This window comes from Salvelinus namaycush, chromosome 23 (genome assembly GCF_016432855.1).
Source record: "Salvelinus namaycush isolate Seneca chromosome 23, SaNama_1.0, whole genome shotgun sequence".
Classification (NCBI taxonomy): domain Eukaryota; kingdom Metazoa; phylum Chordata; class Actinopteri; order Salmoniformes; family Salmonidae; genus Salvelinus; species Salvelinus namaycush.
The window spans coordinates 5469603-5487072 of record NC_052329.1 but is presented as its reverse complement, the minus strand read 5'-3'; the positions used below and the strand labels follow the sequence as shown (position 1 = coordinate 5487072).

Sequence of the window (17470 nt, the reverse complement as noted above, 5' to 3'; positions counted from 1 at the left end):
AGAAATTCTTCGGTTGTGCAAACCCACAGTTTCATCAGCTGTCCCAGGTGGCTGGTCTCAAAAGTCCTGGTTACACGTGATCTTCGGTTGTGAGACCAGCTGGACGTAGTGCGTACGACCCAGTACATCACCGGGGCCAAGCTTCCTGCCATCCAGGACCTATATACCAGGCGGTGTCAGAGGAAGGCCCTAAAAATACCAGAGCGCTAAGTCTAGGTCCAAGAAGCTTCTAAACAGCTTCTACCCCCCAAGCCATAAGACTCCAGAACATCTAATCAAATGGATACCCAGAATATTTGCATTACCCCACCTTTCTACACTGCTGCTACTCTCTGTTATTATCTATAAATAGTCACTTTAATAACTCTACCTACATGTACATATTACCTCAATTACCTCGACACCAGTACCCCCGCACATTCACTCTATAACGGTACCCCCTGTATATAGCCTCCACATTCACTCTATAACGGTACCCCCTGTATATAGCCTCCACATTGACTCTGTACCGGTACCCCCTGTATATAGTCTCCACATTCACTCTATAACGGTACCCCCTGTATATAGTCTCCACATTCACTCTATAACGGTACCCCCTGTATATAGCCTCCACATTGACTCTGTACCGGTACCCCCTGTATATAGCCTCCACATTGACTCTGTACCGGTACCCCCTGTATATAGCCTCCACATTGACTCTGTACCGGTACCCCCTGTATATAGCCCCGCTATTGTTATTTAATGCTGCTCTTTAATTATTTGTTATTGTTATCGCTTACTTTTTTAAAGGTATTTTCTTAAAACTGCATCATTGTTGGTTAAGGGTTTGTAAGTAAGCTTTTACTGTAAGGTCTACACCTGTTCTATTCAGCCCATGTGACAAATACAATTTCATTTGATCTGAGAAGGGGGGCGGGGCAGAGAGCAATTAGCAGGTACAGATAAACCACTTCAAATCTTTTCGGCTCGAAAACAAAGAACAAACAGCGAAAACATACATGATCAACTACAAATCTTAGAATCAACTATTAAAGACAACCAGAACCCACTGGACTCTCCAATTACATTGAAGGAACTACAGGACAAAATACAAACCCTTCAACCTAAAAAGGCCTGTGGTGTTGGTGGTATCGTAAATGAAATGATAAAACATACAGACCATAAATTCAAACCTAGCAAAGCTAAAGAGCTGGTTGCTACCTCCACCTAGCAACGCAAAAGACCTGGTCGCTACCGCCACCTAGCAACGCTAAAGAGTTGGTTGCTACCTCCACCTAGCAATGCTAAAGACCTGGTCGCTACCGCCACCTAGCAACGCTAAAGATCTGATCCCTACCGCCACCTAGCAACGCTAAAGAAATGGTCGCTATTGCCACCTAGCAACGCTAAAGAAATGGTTGTGATTGCCACCTTGCAACGCTAAAGAAATGGTTGTGATTGCCACCTAGCAACGCTAAAGAAATGGTTGCTACCGCCACCCAGCAACACTAAAGATATGGTTGCTACCACTACCTAGCAACGCTAAATAAATGGTTGCTACCACCACCCAGCAACGCTAAAGATATGGTTGCTACCACTACCTAGCAACGCTAAAGATCTGGTTGCTACCACCACCTAGAGACGCTAAAGATATGGTTGCTACCACCACCTAGCGACGCTAAAGATCTGGTTGCTACCACCACCTAGAGCTGCTAAAGATATGGTTGCTACCACCACCTAGCGCTGCTAAAGATCTGGTTGCTACCGCCACCCAGCAACACTAAAGATCTGGTTGCTACCACCACCTAGCGACGCTAAAGATATGGTTGCTACCACCACCTAGCGACGCTAAAGATCTGGTTGCTACCACCACCTAGCGACGCTAAAGATCTGGTTGCTACCACCACCTAGGGACGCTAAAGATATGGTTGGTACAGCCACCTAGCAAAGCTAAAGATGTGACCGCTATTGCCGCCTAGCAAAGCTAAAGAGCTGGTTGCTACCTCCACCTAGCAACGCAAAAGACCTGGTACCTACCGCCACCTAGCAAAGCTAAAGATCTGGTTGCTACAGCCACCTAGCAAAGCTAAAGAGCTGGTTGCTACAGACACCTAGCAAAGCTAAAGAGCTGGTAGCTACCTCCACCTAGCAATGCAGAAGACCTGGTCGCTACCGCCACCTAGCAACGCTAAAGAGTTGGTTGCTACCTCCACCTAGCAATGCTAAAGAGCTGGTTGCTACCGCCACCTAGCAACGCTAAAGAGCTGGTTGCTACCTCCACCTAGCAACTCAAAAGACCTGGTCGCTACCGCCACCTAGCAACGATAAAGATCTGGTCCCTACCGCCACCTAGCAACGCTAAAGAAATGGTCGCTATTGCCACCTAGCAACGCTAAAGATATGGTTGCGATTGCCACCTAGCAACGCTAAAGAAATGGTTGCTACCGCCACCCAGCAACACTAAAGATATGGTTGCTACCACTACCTAGCAACGCTAAAGATCTGGTTGCTACCACCACCTAGCGACGCTAAAGATATGGTTGCTACCACCACCTAGCGACGCTAAAGATATGGTTGCTACCACCACCTAGCGCTGCTAAAGATCTGGTTGCTACCGCCACCTAGCGTTGCTAAAGATATGGTTGCTACCACCACCTAGCGACGCTAAAGATCTGGTTGCTACCACCACCTAGCGACGCTAAAGATATGGTTGCTACCGCCACCTAGCGACGCTAAAGATCTGGTTGCTACCACCACCTAGCGACGCTAAAGATATGGTTGCTACCGCCACCTAGCGACGCTAAAGATCTGGTTGCTACCACCACCCAGCGACGCTAAAGATATGGTTGCTACCGCCACCTAGCGCTGCTAAAGATCTGGTTGCTACCACTACCTAGCAACGCTTAAGATATGGTCGCAACTGCCACCTAGCAATGCTAAAGTGTTGGTGGTATCTTAAATGAAATGATAAAACATACAGACCACAAATTCCAATTGGCTATTCTTAAACTCCAACATTACCCGCAGCTCTGACATCTTTCCCAATATTTGGAACCAAGGCCTGATCACCCCAATCCACAAAAGTGGAGACAAATTTGACTCCAACAATTACTATGACATCTGCATCAACAGCAATCTTGGAAAAATCCAGCTGTATTAAAAGCAGACTCCCAACATTTCCTCAGTGAAAACAATGTCCTGAGCAAGTTTGCTACTTACCAAAATACCGTACGCCAGACCACGTATACACCCTGCACACCCTTACTGACAAAAACAAAACATCTTCTCATGCTTTGTTGATACAAAACAACAACTTTTGACTCAATTTGGCATGAAGGTCTGCTATACAAATGGATGAAAAGCGGTGTTGGGGGGGGAAACGGATATGACATGATAAAATAAATGTACACAAACAACAAGTGTTTGGTTAAAATTGGCAATAAACACACAGATTTCTTTCCTCAGGGCCGTGGGGAGAGACAGGGATGCAGCTTGAGCCCTACCCTCTTCAACATATACACTGAGTATACCAAACATGACGAACACTTTCCTACTATTGAATTGCGAGTGACATCAATAAAGGATCATACCTTCCACCTGGGTTCACCTGGAAAGAGCAGGTGTTCTATATGTTTTGTAAACTCAGTGTATATCAATGAATTGGCAGCACCCGGCCTCACCCTATTGGACTCACCCGGCCTCACCCAGTACCCGGCCTCACCCTATTGGACTCACCCGGCCTCACCCAGTACCCGGCCTCACCCTATTGGACCCTTTTGGAAATCAAATGTCTACTGTTTGCAGATGATCCGGTCCCCAACCAAGGAGGGTTTACAGCAGCACCTAGATCTTCTGCACAGATTATGCACAGTAGCCAGGACAACAGTAGCCAGGACAACAGTAGCCAGGACAACAGTAGCCAGGACAACAAATACAAATTATATCTAGACACCGTTGCCCTTGAATACACAAATAATTATATCTACCTCAGCCTAAACATCAACACCACTGGTAACTTCCACAAGGCTGTGAACGATCTGAGAGACAAGGCAAATTCAACAGCATAAAAAAAAAACATAAAAAACTCAACATCCCAATTTAGGATCTGTCTAAAAATACTTGAATCAGTTATAGAACCCGTTGTCCTCCACGGTTGTGAGGTCTGAGGTCCGCTCACCAACCAAGAAGATGGATCAAACAACCCAATCGAGACCGCATGCAGAATTCTGCTAAAATACACTTTAAATGTAGAATACAAAAACCCAAACAATACAGGCAGAGCACAATTAAGACTTTAACCGCTAGTTATCAAAATCCAGAAAAGAGACGTTCAATTCTACAAACACCTAAAAAGGAAGCGATTCTCACACACTCCACCACAAGACCATCACCTACAGAGAGATGAACCTAGAGAAGAGAACCCTCAGCCAGCTGGTCCTGGGGCTCTGTTCACAAACAGATCCCACAGAGAGCCCCAGGACAGCAACACAATTAGACCCAACCAAATCATGAGAAAGCAAAAAGATAACTATTTGACACAGGGAAAGAACCAACCCAAAAAAAGAGTGCAAATTTGAATGATATTTGGCCCTAAACAGAGAGTACACGGTGGCAGAATACCTGACTACTGTGACTGAACCAAAATGAAGAAAATACTTGTACAGACTCCGTGAGCATAGCCTTGCTATTGAAAGAGGCCACCATAGCTTGTCTTTCTCTCGAGAGCCAGGTCTGCCTATGTGCAACACTGCCCACAAAATGAGGTGGGAACTGAGCTGCACTTTCCTAACTTCCTGACAAATGTATGACCATATAAGATGGATATTTCACACAGATCACAAAGACCAAAGAATTTCTAAACAAATCAAACATTATTTTGCACATTGCTGTCACTCTGATTTTGTGTATAATAATTTACTGTTAAATTCAAATCGTTTTTTTGGCGATGTTATTTTGCGTCTTCTCACTTTCGTTTATTTCAATTTAACTGGGAAATGTAAAGAAGTTTCCTTGGAACTGAACGGACAGAGAGAGAGAACGAGAGAGTGTTGGGAGCAGAGAGACAGAGGGAGGGAGGGAATAGTGTACTGAAAAGTGATTCAATTCAGCCTGTATTTTAACCATGATGATTTTAAACTAGATTTACATCAAACCCCCTTTTTGCATCGTGAGAAAACATTTGGCTCAGATCCAAAATGCTTGACCCCTTCCAGTCCGAGTTCACAATAAAAAGGCCAGTTTACCATTTCCCACAATGCTTACCTAATTAGCCACTGATTGGTCTACCAGTGTGTGGGGTTGTGGACAGGTCCTGTTACCCTGAGAGTCAGCATCTGTCCCAAATGGAACCATTTTCCTTAAATAGTACACTACTTTAGACCAAGGCCCATAGTGCTCTGACCAATAGTAATGCACTATAATAGGGAATAGGGTGCCCTATATAGGGAATAGGGTGCCATTTGGGAAACAATGCAGTGGGAGGGGAGACTAGACTAATACCATTAGATCCCTGCAGTCATATGAGTCATAGACCGCTGTGTGCCAATCGCCCTCCTCTCCTCGTCATACCCCTCCTCCTCCCCGAGACAGGAAGACACTGATCCCTAGTCTAATTAACCCTGAAGATCAAACAGCATTGGATCAGACACACCACAGGGCTCTACTTCTCTCCCTCTCTCCCACTCTCTCTGTCTCGGCGTCTTCCCCCCTGTTTCTCTCCCTCTCTCTTTGGTTCCTCTCTCTGTCTCAACGTCTTCCCCCCTGTTTCTCTCCCTCTCTCCCACTCTCTTTGATTCCTCTCTCTGTCTCGGCGTCTTCCCCTCTGTTTCTCTCCCTCTGGCTCGACGTTTTCCCCTCTGTTTCTCTCCCTCTCTCCCACTCTCTTTGATTCCTCTCTCTGTCTCGGCGTCTTCCCCCCTGTTTCTCTCCCTCTCTCTGTCTCAACGTCTTCCCCCCTGTTTCTCTCCCTCTCTCTTTGGTTCCTCTCTCTGTCTCGGCGTCTTCCCCCCTGTTTCTCTCCCTCTCTCTGTCTCAACGTCTTCCCCCCTGTTTCTCTCCCTCTCTCTTTGGTTCCTCTCTCTGTCTCGGCGTCTTCCCCCCTGTTTCTCTCCCTCTCTCCCACTCTCTTTGATTCCTCTCTCTGTCTCGGCGTCTTCCCCCCTGTTTCTCTCCCTCTCTCTTTGGTTCCTCTCTCTGTCTCGGCGTCTTCCCCCCTGTTTCTCTCCCTCTCCCACTCTCTTTGGTTCCTCTCTCCGTCTCGGCGTCTTCCCCCCTGTTTCTCTCCCTCTCCCACTCTCTTTGATTCATCTCTCCGTCTCGGCGTCTTCCCCCTCCCACTCTCTTTGGTTCCTCTCTCTGGCTCAACGTCTTCCCCCCTGTTTCTCTCCCTCTCCCACTCTCTTTGGTTCCTCTCTCCGTCTCGGCGTCTTCCCCCGTTTCTCTCCGTCTCGGCGTCTTCCCCCCCGTTTCTCTTCGTCTCTCTCCCACTCTCTTTGGTTCCTCTCTCTGTCTCGGCGTCTTCCCCCCTGTTTCTCTCCCTCTCCCACTCTCTTTGGTTCCTCTCTCTGTCTCGGCGTCTTCCCCCCTGTTTCTCTCCCTCTCCCACTCTTTGGTTCCTCTCTCCGTCTCGGCGTCTTCCCCCCTGTTTCTCTCCGTCTCTCTCCTCTCTCTGCCTCGACGTCTTCCCCCCTGTTCTCTCCCTCTCCCACTCTCTTTGGTTCCTCTCTCCGTCTCGGCGTCTTCCCCCCTGTTTCTCTCCCTCTCCCACTCTCTTTGATTCATCTCTCCGTCTCGGCGTCTTCCCCCTTCCCACTCTCTTTGGTTCCTCTCTCCGTCTCGGCGTCTTCCCCCCTGTTTCTCTCCCTCTCCCACTCTCTTTGGTTCCTCTCTCCGTCTCGGCGTCTTCCCCCCTGTTTCTCTCCGTCTCTCTCCTCTCTCTGTCTCGGCGTCTTCCCCCCTGTTTCTCTCCCTCTCCCACTCTCTTTGGTTCCTCTCTCCGTCTCGGCGTCTTCCCCCGTTTCTCTCCGTCTCTCTGTCTCGGCGTCTTCCCCCGTTTCTCTCCGTCTCTCTGTCTCGGCGTCTTCCCCCCCGTTTCTCTTCGTCTCTCTCCTCTCTCTGGCTCGGCGTCTTCCCCCCCGTTTCTCTTCGTCTCTCTCCTCTCTCTGTCTCGGCGTCTTCCCCCCCGTTTCTCTTTGTCTCTCTCCGTCTCGGCGTCTTCCCCCCCGTTTCTCTTCGTCTCTCTCCTCTCTCTGGCTCGGCGTCTTCCCCCGTTTCTCTCCGTCTCGGCGTCTTCCCCCCTGTTTCTCTCCTCTTACCCTCACTCACTTCTGTCTTTTTATCTCGCTCTCAGTATGACTCCATAGATTGTATTACTAGACTGTATTAGTTGTTTGACTAGACCGTATTAGTTTGACTATAGACAGTATTAGTTGTTTGACTATAGACAGTATTAGTTGTATTACTAGACTGTATTAGTTGACTACAGACAGTATTAGCTGTATGAATCTATAAACTGGATCGGGTGTACGACTATAGACTGGATCACAGTATTAGCTGTATGACTATAGACTATTACAGTATTAGCTGTATGACTATAGACTATTACAGTATTAGCTGTATGACTATAGACTATTACTGTATTAGCTGTATGACTATAGACTATTAGCTGTATGACTATAGACTATTACTGTATTAGCTGTATGCCTATAGACTATTAGCTGTATGACTATAGACTATTACTGTATTAGCTGTATGCCTATAGACTATTAGCTGTATGACTATAGACTATTACTGTATTAGCTGTATGACTATAGACTATTACCGTATTAGCTGTATGACTATAGACTATTACTGTATTAGCTGTATGACTATAGACTATTACCGTATTAGCTGTATGACTATAGACTATTACTGTATTAGCTGTATGACTATAGACTATTACTGTATTAGCTGTATGACTATAGACTATTACCGTATTAGCTGTATGACTATAGACTATTACCGTATTAGCTGTATGACTATAGACTATTACCGTATTAGCTGTATGACTATAGACTATTACCGTATTAGCTGTATGACTATAGACTATTACCGTATTAGCTGTATGACTATAGACTATTACTGTATTAGCTGTATGACTATAGACTATTACTGTATTAGCTGTATGACTATAGACTATTACTGTATTAGCTGTATGACTATAGACTATTACCGTATTAGCTGTATGACTATAGACTATTACCGTATTAGCTGTATGACTATAGACTATTACCGTATTAGCTGTATGACTATAGACTATTACTGTATTAGCTGTATGACTATAGACTATTACTGTATTAGCTGCATGACTCTATAGACTATTAGCTGTATGCCTATAGACTATCACTGTATTAGCTTTATGACTATATAGACTGTATTACTGTATTAGTTATGACTATAGACTGTATTAGTTGTATGACTCTATAGACTGTATTAGTTGTATGACTATATAGACTAGACTGTATTAGTTGTATGAATCTATAGACTGTATCAGTTGTATGAATCTAGACTGTATCAGTTGTATGACTATAGACTGTATCAGTTGTATGACTATAGACTGTATCAGTTGTATGACTATAGACTGTATCAGTTGTATGACTATAGACTGTATCAGTTGTATGACTATAGACTGTATCAGTTGTATGACTATAGACTGTATCAGTTGTATGACTATAGACTGTATCAGTTGTATGACTATAGACTGTATCAGTTGTATGAATCTATAGACTGTATTAGTTGTATGACTATATAGACTAGACTGTATCAGTTGTATGACTATAGACTGTATCAGTTGTATGACTATAGACTGTATCAGTTGTATGACTATAGACTGTATTAGTTGTATGAATCTATAGACTGTATCAGTTGTATGACTATAGACTGTATTAGTTGTATGACTATAGACTGTATTAGTTGTATGACTCTATAGACTGTATCAGTTGTATGACTCTATAGACTGTATCAGTTGTATGACTCTATAGACTGTATCAGTTGTATGACTCTATAGACTGTATCAGTTGTATGACTCTATAGACTGTATTAGTTGTATGAATCTATAGACTGTATTAGTTGTATGACTATAGACTGTATTAGTTGTATGACTATAGACTGTATTAGTTGTATGACTCTATAGACTGTATTAGTTGTATGACTCTATAGACTGTATTAGTTGTATGACTCTATAGACTGTATTAGTTGTATGACTATAGACTGTATTAGTTGTATGAATCTATAGACTGTATTAGTTGTATGAATCTATAGACTGTATTAGTTGTATGAATCTATAGACTATCAGTTGTATGACTATAGACTGTACTAGTTGTATGAATCTATAGACTGTACTAGTTGTATGAATCTATAGACTGTACTAGTTGTATGAATCTATAGACTGTCTGGCCCCAGAGTGACTTACCCTGAACTTGTACTTGGTACTCCTGTGCAGGTTCTTGACAGTGCAGGATAGCTCATCACCATCATAGCTGGGTTGGAAGCCATAACCCTGAGGGGACAGAGGACACAGAGGGGGACAAAGACCAGCTGAGCACAAAGCAAGTCCATCTTAAAATACAAACACTATCTGATACACACAGTTTTAGAGGAAACATTTAAAGGGACAAGAATAGAATTCAAGCCATGTCTCTTTATGGCAGTACAATTTCGAGGTTTAGAGTAATGTTAGCTGATGTCATATGACTGACTGACTGACTGACCCGTACATCGTCCTCATCAGTATGTAATGTCATATAACTGACTGACCCGTACCTCGTCCTCATCAGTATGTAATGTCATATGACTGACCCGTACATCGTCCTCATCAGTAAGTAATGTCATATGACTGACTGACCCGTACCTCGTCCTCATCAGTATGTAATGTCATATGACCGACCCGTACCTCGTCCTCATCAGTATGTAATGTCATATGACCGACCCGTACCTCGTCCTCATCAGTATGTAATGTCATATAACTGACCCGTACCTCGTCCTCATCAGTATGTAATGTCATATAACTGACCCGTACCTCGTCCTCATCAGTATGTAATGTCATATGACTGACTGACCCGTACATCGTCCTCATCAGTATATAATGTCATATGACTGACCCGTACCTCGTCCTCATCAGTATGTAATGTCATATGACTGACCCGTACCTCGTCCTCATCAGTATGTAATGTCATATGACTGACCCGTACCTCGTTCTCATCAGTATGTAATGTCATATGACTGACTGACCCGTACCTCATCCTCATCAGTATGTAATGTCATATAACTGACCCGTACCTCGTCCTCATCAGTATGTAATGTCATATGACTGATCCGTACCTCGTCCTCATCAGTATGTAATGTCATATGACTGACCCGTACCTCGTCCTCATCAGTATGTAATGTCATATGACTGATCCGTACCTCGTCCTCATCAGTATGTAATGTCATATGACTGACCCGTACCTCGTCCTCATCAGTATGTAATGTCATATGACTGACGCGTACCTCGTCCTCATCAGTATGTAATGTCATATGACTGACCCGTACCTCGTCCTCATCAGTATGTAATGTCATATGACTGACCGACCAGTACATCATCCTCATCAGTATGTAATGTCATATGACTGACCCGTACCTCGTCCTCATCAGTATGTAATGTCATATGACTGACCCGTACATCATCCTCATCAGTATGTAATGTCATATGACTGACCCGTACCTCATCCTCATCAGTATGTAATGTCATATGACTGACCCGTACCTCGTCCTCATCAGTATGTAATGTCATATGACTGACCCGTACCTCGTCCTCATCAGTATGTAATGTCATATGACTGACCGACCAGTACATCATCCTCATCAGTATGTAATGTCATGTGACTGACCCGTACCTCGTCCTCATCCATCTCCAGGCTGTAGAAGATGTCATCCTCCTTGGGGGAAGTGGAGGGTCTCTGCCAGGTCAGACACAACCAGGTCACCCCTGCCTTCACCAGCTCTGGAGGGAGGGGGGGGGAGGGTACGCTGCACGAGGTATACAGGTTCACTGTCTCAGAGAACTCACTAACAGAGAGGAAGGAAAACACAAAAGAGGGGGGGTGAGAGTCGTTTGGAGAGAGGGGAGGGAGGAGAGAAGGGAGCGGAAGAGAGGGGAGGAGAGAGGAGGAGAGAGGAGGGGAGGAGAGAGGGGAGAGGAGGGGAGGAGAGAGAAGGAGAGAGAGAAGGAGAGAGAGAAGGAAAGGGGAGGAGAGAGGGGAGAGGAGAGGAGAGGGGAGGAGAGAGAAGGAAAGGGGAGGAGAGGGGAGGAGAGAGGAGGACAGGTAGGAGGAGTAAATGAAAGACTAACAGTTCTGTGTTGTGCACAGAACTGAAATGTAGACTCAAAACAGAAAGTACTCAAATCTAAATATTACAGGGCCGTTAACAAAACAAGCCAAGGAGAGACTACACGGAGACTGCCGCAGAGACGGCATGTGGCCCGCAGAGACGGCATGTGGCCCGCAGAGACGGCATGTGGCCCGCAGAGACGGCATGTGGCCCGCAGAGACGGCACGTGGCCCGCAGAGACAGCATGTGGCCCGCAGAGACAGCATGTGGCCCGTAGAGACAGCATGTGGCCCGTAGAGACAGTATGTGGCCCGTAGAGACAGTATGTGGCCCGTAGAGACAGCATGTGGCTGTCATCACTATGTCCAGGAGAAAATAGCGTCGAGTTAGCCACGTACCTTACACCCATGTCGTTTTTGGCTGCGAGGCGGAAAGAGTATCTTGAAGCTGGAGAGAGCTTGGTGACCCGATACTGCTTCTGGGGTCCATAGTAACACTGCTCATACCCCCCGGTCCCCTTCCCCTCGTCCCACTGGAGCGTGTAGTTTTGGATTTTGGAGCCGTTGTCACATGGGGCCTGTGAAAGGAAGACCTCTTGATTACTCTCAATAACATCCCATTCATTCCAGGCCCAGTGGGAAACACACACTTCCCTAAACACAATGGCAAAACTAACAGGAATCAGACAAAGTACACAACATCATATAAAAAAAAGAGCTGGGCTGGTAGCTAGCATCCACTGAGCTGTTGAACCCACAACAGTTACAGCATATTGTTTTTTCAATGGGCTGGTAGCTAGCATCCACTGAGCTGTTGAAACCACAATAGTTACGGCATATTGTTTTTTCAATGGGCTGGTAGCTAGCATCCACTGAGCTGTTGAAACCACAACAGTTACAGCATATTGTTTTTTTAATGGGCTGGTAGCTAGCATCCACTGAGCTGTTGAACCCACAACAGTTACAGCATATTGTTTTTTTAATGGGCTGGTAGCTAGCATCCACTGTGCTGTTGAACCCACAACAGTTACAGCATATTGTTTTTTTAATGGGCTGGTAGCTAGCATCCACTGAGCTATTGAACTCACAACAGTTACAGCATATTGTTTTTTTAATGGGCTGGTAGCTAGCATCCACTGAGCTGTTGAAACCACAATAGTTACAGCATATTGTTTTTTTAATGGGCTGGTAGCTAGCATCCACTGAGCTGTTGAACCCACAACAGTTACAGCATATTGTTTTTTTAATGGGCTGGTAGCTAGCATCCACTGAGCTGTTGAACCCACAACAGTTACAGCATATTGTTTTTTTAATGGGCTGGTAGCTAGCATCCACTGAGCTGTTGAACCCACAACAGTTACAGCATATTGTTTTTTTAATGGGCTGGTAGCTAGCATCCACTGAGCTGTTGAACCCACAACAGTTACAGCAAATTGTTTTTTCAATGGGCTGGTAGCTAGCATCCACTGAGCTGTTGAAACCACAGCAGTTACAGCATATTGTTTTTTTAATGGGCTGGTAGCTAGCATCCACTGAGCTGTTGAAACCACAATAGTTACGGCATATTGTTTTTTCAATGGGCTGGTAGCTAGCATCCACTGAGCTGTTGAAACCACAATAGTTACGGCATATTGTTTTTTTAATGGGCTGGTAGCTAGCATCCACTGAGCTGTTGAAACCACAATAGTTACGGCATATTGTTTTTTCAATGGGCTGGTAGCTAGCATCCACTGAGCTGTTGAACCCACAACAGTTACAGCATATTGTTTTTTTAATGGGCTGGTAGCTAGCATCCACTGAGCTGTTGAACCCACAACAGTTACAGCATATTGTTTTTTTAATGGGCTGCGAGGTAAAAAGCATGAATAGGCTCTACAACAGCTACAGTACCTTCCACTGGAGGACAAGGGTGCTGCTCTTGGAGCCACTGGCCTTTCTGGGGGGGCAGGGGGGGTCTGGTTCGCAGCTCCGAGTGGTGAAGGCTACTGCCTCCGACGGACTGCCGCGTAAACACTGCCCTGTACACACAGCCAGGACCCTGGAGAGAGAGACAGAGTGCACTACTTTTGACAAGAGACATTTTGAACAGACAGCTGTATGGTTGATTAGAGCACACAGACAGACAGTTGTATGGTTGATTAGAGCACACAGACAGACAGTTGTATGGTTGATTAGAGCACACAGACAGACAGTTGTATGGTTGATTAGAGCACACAGACAGACAGTTGTATGGTTGATTAGAGCACACAGACAGACAGCTGTATGGTTGATTAGAGCACACAGACAGCTGTATGGTTGATTAGAGCACACAGACAGCTGTATGGTTGATTAGAGCACACAGACAGACAGTTGTATGGTTGATGACAGACAGTTGTATGGTTGATTAGAGCACACAGACAGACAGTTGTATGGTTGATTAGAGCACACAGACAGACAGCTGTATGGTTGATTAGAGCACCCAGACAGCTGTATGGTTGATTAGAGCACACAGACAGCTGTATGGTTGATTAGAGCACACAGACAGACAGCTGTATGGTTGATTAGAGCACACAGACAGACAGCTGTATGGTTGATTAGAGCACACAGACAGACAGCTGTATGGTTGATTAGAGCACACAGACAGACAGCTGTATGGTTGATTAGAGCACACAGACAGACAGCTGTATGGTTGATTAGAGCACACAGACAGCTGTATGGTTGATTAGAGCACACAGACAGCTGTATGGTTGATTAGAGCACACAGACAGACAGCTGTATGGTTGATTAGAGCACACAGACAGACAGCTGTATGGTTGATTAGAGCACACAGACAGACAGCTGTATGGTTGATTAGAGCACACAGACAGACAGCTGTATGGTTGATTAGAGCACACAGACAGACAGCTGTATGGTTGATTAGAGCACACAGACAGACAGCTGTATGGTTGATTAGAGCACACAGACAGACAGCTGTATGGTTGATTAGAGCACACAGACAGACAGCTGTATGGTTGATTAGAGCACACAGACAGCTGTATGGTTGATTAGAGCACACAGACAGCTGTATGGTTGATTAGAGCACACAGACAGCTGTATGGTTGATTAGAGCACACAGACAGCTGTATGGTTGATTAGAGCACACAGACAGCTGTATGGTTGATTAGAGCACACAGACAGCTGTATGGTTGATTAGAGCACACAGACAGCTGTATGGTTGATTAGAGCACACAGACAGCTGTATGGTTGATTAGAGCACACAGACAGCTGTATGGTTGATTAGAGCACACAGACAGCTGTATGGTTGATTAGAGCACAACAGACAGCTGTATGGTTGATTAGAGCACACAGACAGCTGTATGGTTGATTAGAGCACACAGACAGCTGTATGGTTGATTAGAGCACACAGACAGACAGCTGTATGGTTGATTAGAGCACAGACAGACAGCTGTATGGTTGATTAGAGCACACAGACAGCTGTATGGTTGATTAGAGCACACAGACAGCTGTATGGTTGATTAGAGCACACAGACAGCTGTATGGTTGATTAGAGCACACAGACAGCTGTATGGTTGATTAGAGCACACAGACAGCTGTATGGTTGATTAGAGCACACAGACAGCTGTATGGTTGATTAGAGCACACAGACAGCTGTATGGTTGATTAGAGCACACAGACAGCTGTATGGTTGATTAGAGCACACAGACAGCTGTATGGTTGATTAGAGCACACAGACAGCTGTATGGTTGATTAGAGCACACAGACAGCTGTATGGTTGATTAGAGCACACAGACAGACAGCTGTATGGTTGATTAGAGCACACAGACAGCTGTATGGTTGATTAGAGCACACAGACAGCTGTATGGTTGATTAGAGCACAACAGACAGCTGTATGGTTGATTAGAGCACACAGACAGACAGCTGTATGGTTGATTAGAGCACACAGACAGCTGTATGGTTGATTAGAGCACACAGACAAGCTGTATGGTTGATTAGAGCACACAGACAGCTGTATGGTTGATTAGAGCACACAGACAGCTGTATGGTTGATTAGAGCACACAGACAGCTGTATGGTTGATTAGAGCACACAGACAGCTGTATGGTTGATTAGAGCACACAGACAGACAGCTGTATGGTTGATTAGAGCACACAGACAGCTGTATGGTTGATTAGAGCACACAGACAGCTGTATGGTTGATTAGAGCACACAGACAGCTGTATGGTTGATTAGAGCACACAGACAGCTGTATGGTTGATTAGAGCACACAGACAGCTGTATGGTTGATTAGAGCACACAGACAGCTGTATGGTTGATTAGAGCACACAGACAGCTGTATGGTTGATTAGAGCACACAGACAGCTGTATGGTTGATTAGAGCACACAGACAGCTGTATGGTTGATTAGAGCACACAGACAGCTGTATGGTTGATTAGAGCACACAGACAGCTGTATGGTTGATTAGAGCACACAGACAGCTGTATGGTTGATTAGAGCACACAGACAGACAGCTGTATGGTTGATTAGAGCACACAGACAGCTGTATGGTTGATTAGAGCACACAGACAGCTGTATGGTTGATTAGAGCACACAGACAGCTGTATGGTTGATTAGAGCACACAGACAGCTGTATGGTTGATTAGAGCACACAGACAGCTGTATGGTTGATTAGAGCACACAGACAGACAGCTGTATGGTTGATTAGAGCACACAGACAGACAGCTGTATGGTTGATTAGAGCACACAGACAGACAGCTGTATGGTTGATTAGAGCACACAGACAGCTGTATGGTTGATTAGAGCACACAGACAGCTGTATGGTTGATTAGAGCACACAGACAGCTGTATGGTTGATTAGAGCACACAGACAGCTGTATGGTTGATTAGAGCACACAGACAGCTGTATGGTTGATTAGAGCACACAGACAGCTGTATGGTTGATTAGAGCACACAGACAGCTGTATGGTTGATTAGAGCACACAGACAGCTGTATGGTTGATTAGAGCACACAGACAGCTGTATGGTTGATTAGAGCACACAGACAGCTGTATGGTTGATTAGAGCACACAGACAGCTGTATGGTTGATTAGAGCACACAGACAGACAGCTGTATGGTTGATTAGAGCACACAGACAGACAGCTGTATGGTTGATTAGAGCACACAGACAGACAGTTGTATGGTTGATTAGAGCACACAGACAGCTGTATGGTTGATTAGAGCACACAGACAGCTGTATGGTTGATTAGAGCACACAGACAGCTGTATGGTTGATTAGAGCACACAGACAGCTGTATGGTTGATTAGAGCACACAGACAGCTGTATGGTTGATTAGAGCACACAGACAGACAGCTGTATGGTTGATTAGAGCACACAGACAGACAGCTGTATGGTTGATTAGAGCACACAGACAGCTGTATGGTTGATTAGAGCACACAGACAGACAGCTGTATGGTTGATTAGAGCACACAGACAGACAGCTGTATGGTTGATTAGAGCACACAGACAGCTGTATGGTTGATTAGAGCACACAGACAGACAGCTGTATGGTTGATTAGAGCACACAGACAGACAGCTGTATGGTTGATTAGAGCACACAGACAGCTGTATGGTTGATTAGAGCACACAGAGGGGCCCTGAACAGTAGTTGTACCAACCTGACGTGGTAGTCTGTTGCTGGCCTCAGGTCTTCTAAAGTTACACTTAGTTGTTCACCACTGGAACAGGAGAGGAGAGACACAACCACATTCAGAGAAAACAGAGGAGACATTTAGTACACATTATGTTGGGGTCATTTCAGTAGGGAACCACAGTCCATTGGCATGCAGGATAGCCACGGGTGACGCACAAACACGCAGCCACACGTCCATCCCTACCTGTACGTGCTGGTGTACTTCCCGTCCTTGCCGCTGTAGGAGATGGACACATCGTAACTGAGAGGCTCCAGGGAGGGGCTGACCCCTTCTCCCTCTGCTCTGCTGGGGGCCACCCAGCTCAACACTGCCCCTCTGGCCTGGATGTCTGTCACCTGGAGGGTTACACAAGACGGAATCAGCGGAGGTTCAGGACGAGAGAAACATGTATCTGTTGCACACTACTAATTAGCGTGAGTCCGTTAGAAGAAAAAATGAACAGATTCTCAGCAAACTGATTAAAACAAAAGGAAAGGGTG

General features: G+C 45.4%; 1 protein-coding gene across 2 annotated transcripts in view; it reads right to left on the bottom strand.

Moving 5' to 3' along the window:
- Positions 1-17470, bottom strand: part of fndc3a (fibronectin type III domain containing 3A) — a 185004-nt gene that overhangs the window by 49041 nt on the left and 118493 nt on the right. For both annotated transcript variants that reach the window (XM_038960994.1, XM_038960993.1), the window contains 6 exons: positions 17175-17326; positions 16956-17015; positions 13215-13362; positions 11724-11902; positions 10890-11061; positions 9428-9514 (listed from right to left, as the gene is read on the bottom strand). In XM_038960994.1, coding sequence (XP_038816922.1) covers positions 9428-9514; positions 10890-11061; positions 11724-11902; positions 13215-13362; positions 16956-17015; positions 17175-17326 — 798 coding nt within the window. The remainder of the gene's footprint in view (positions 1-9427; positions 9515-10889; positions 11062-11723; positions 11903-13214; positions 13363-16955; positions 17016-17174; positions 17327-17470) is intronic.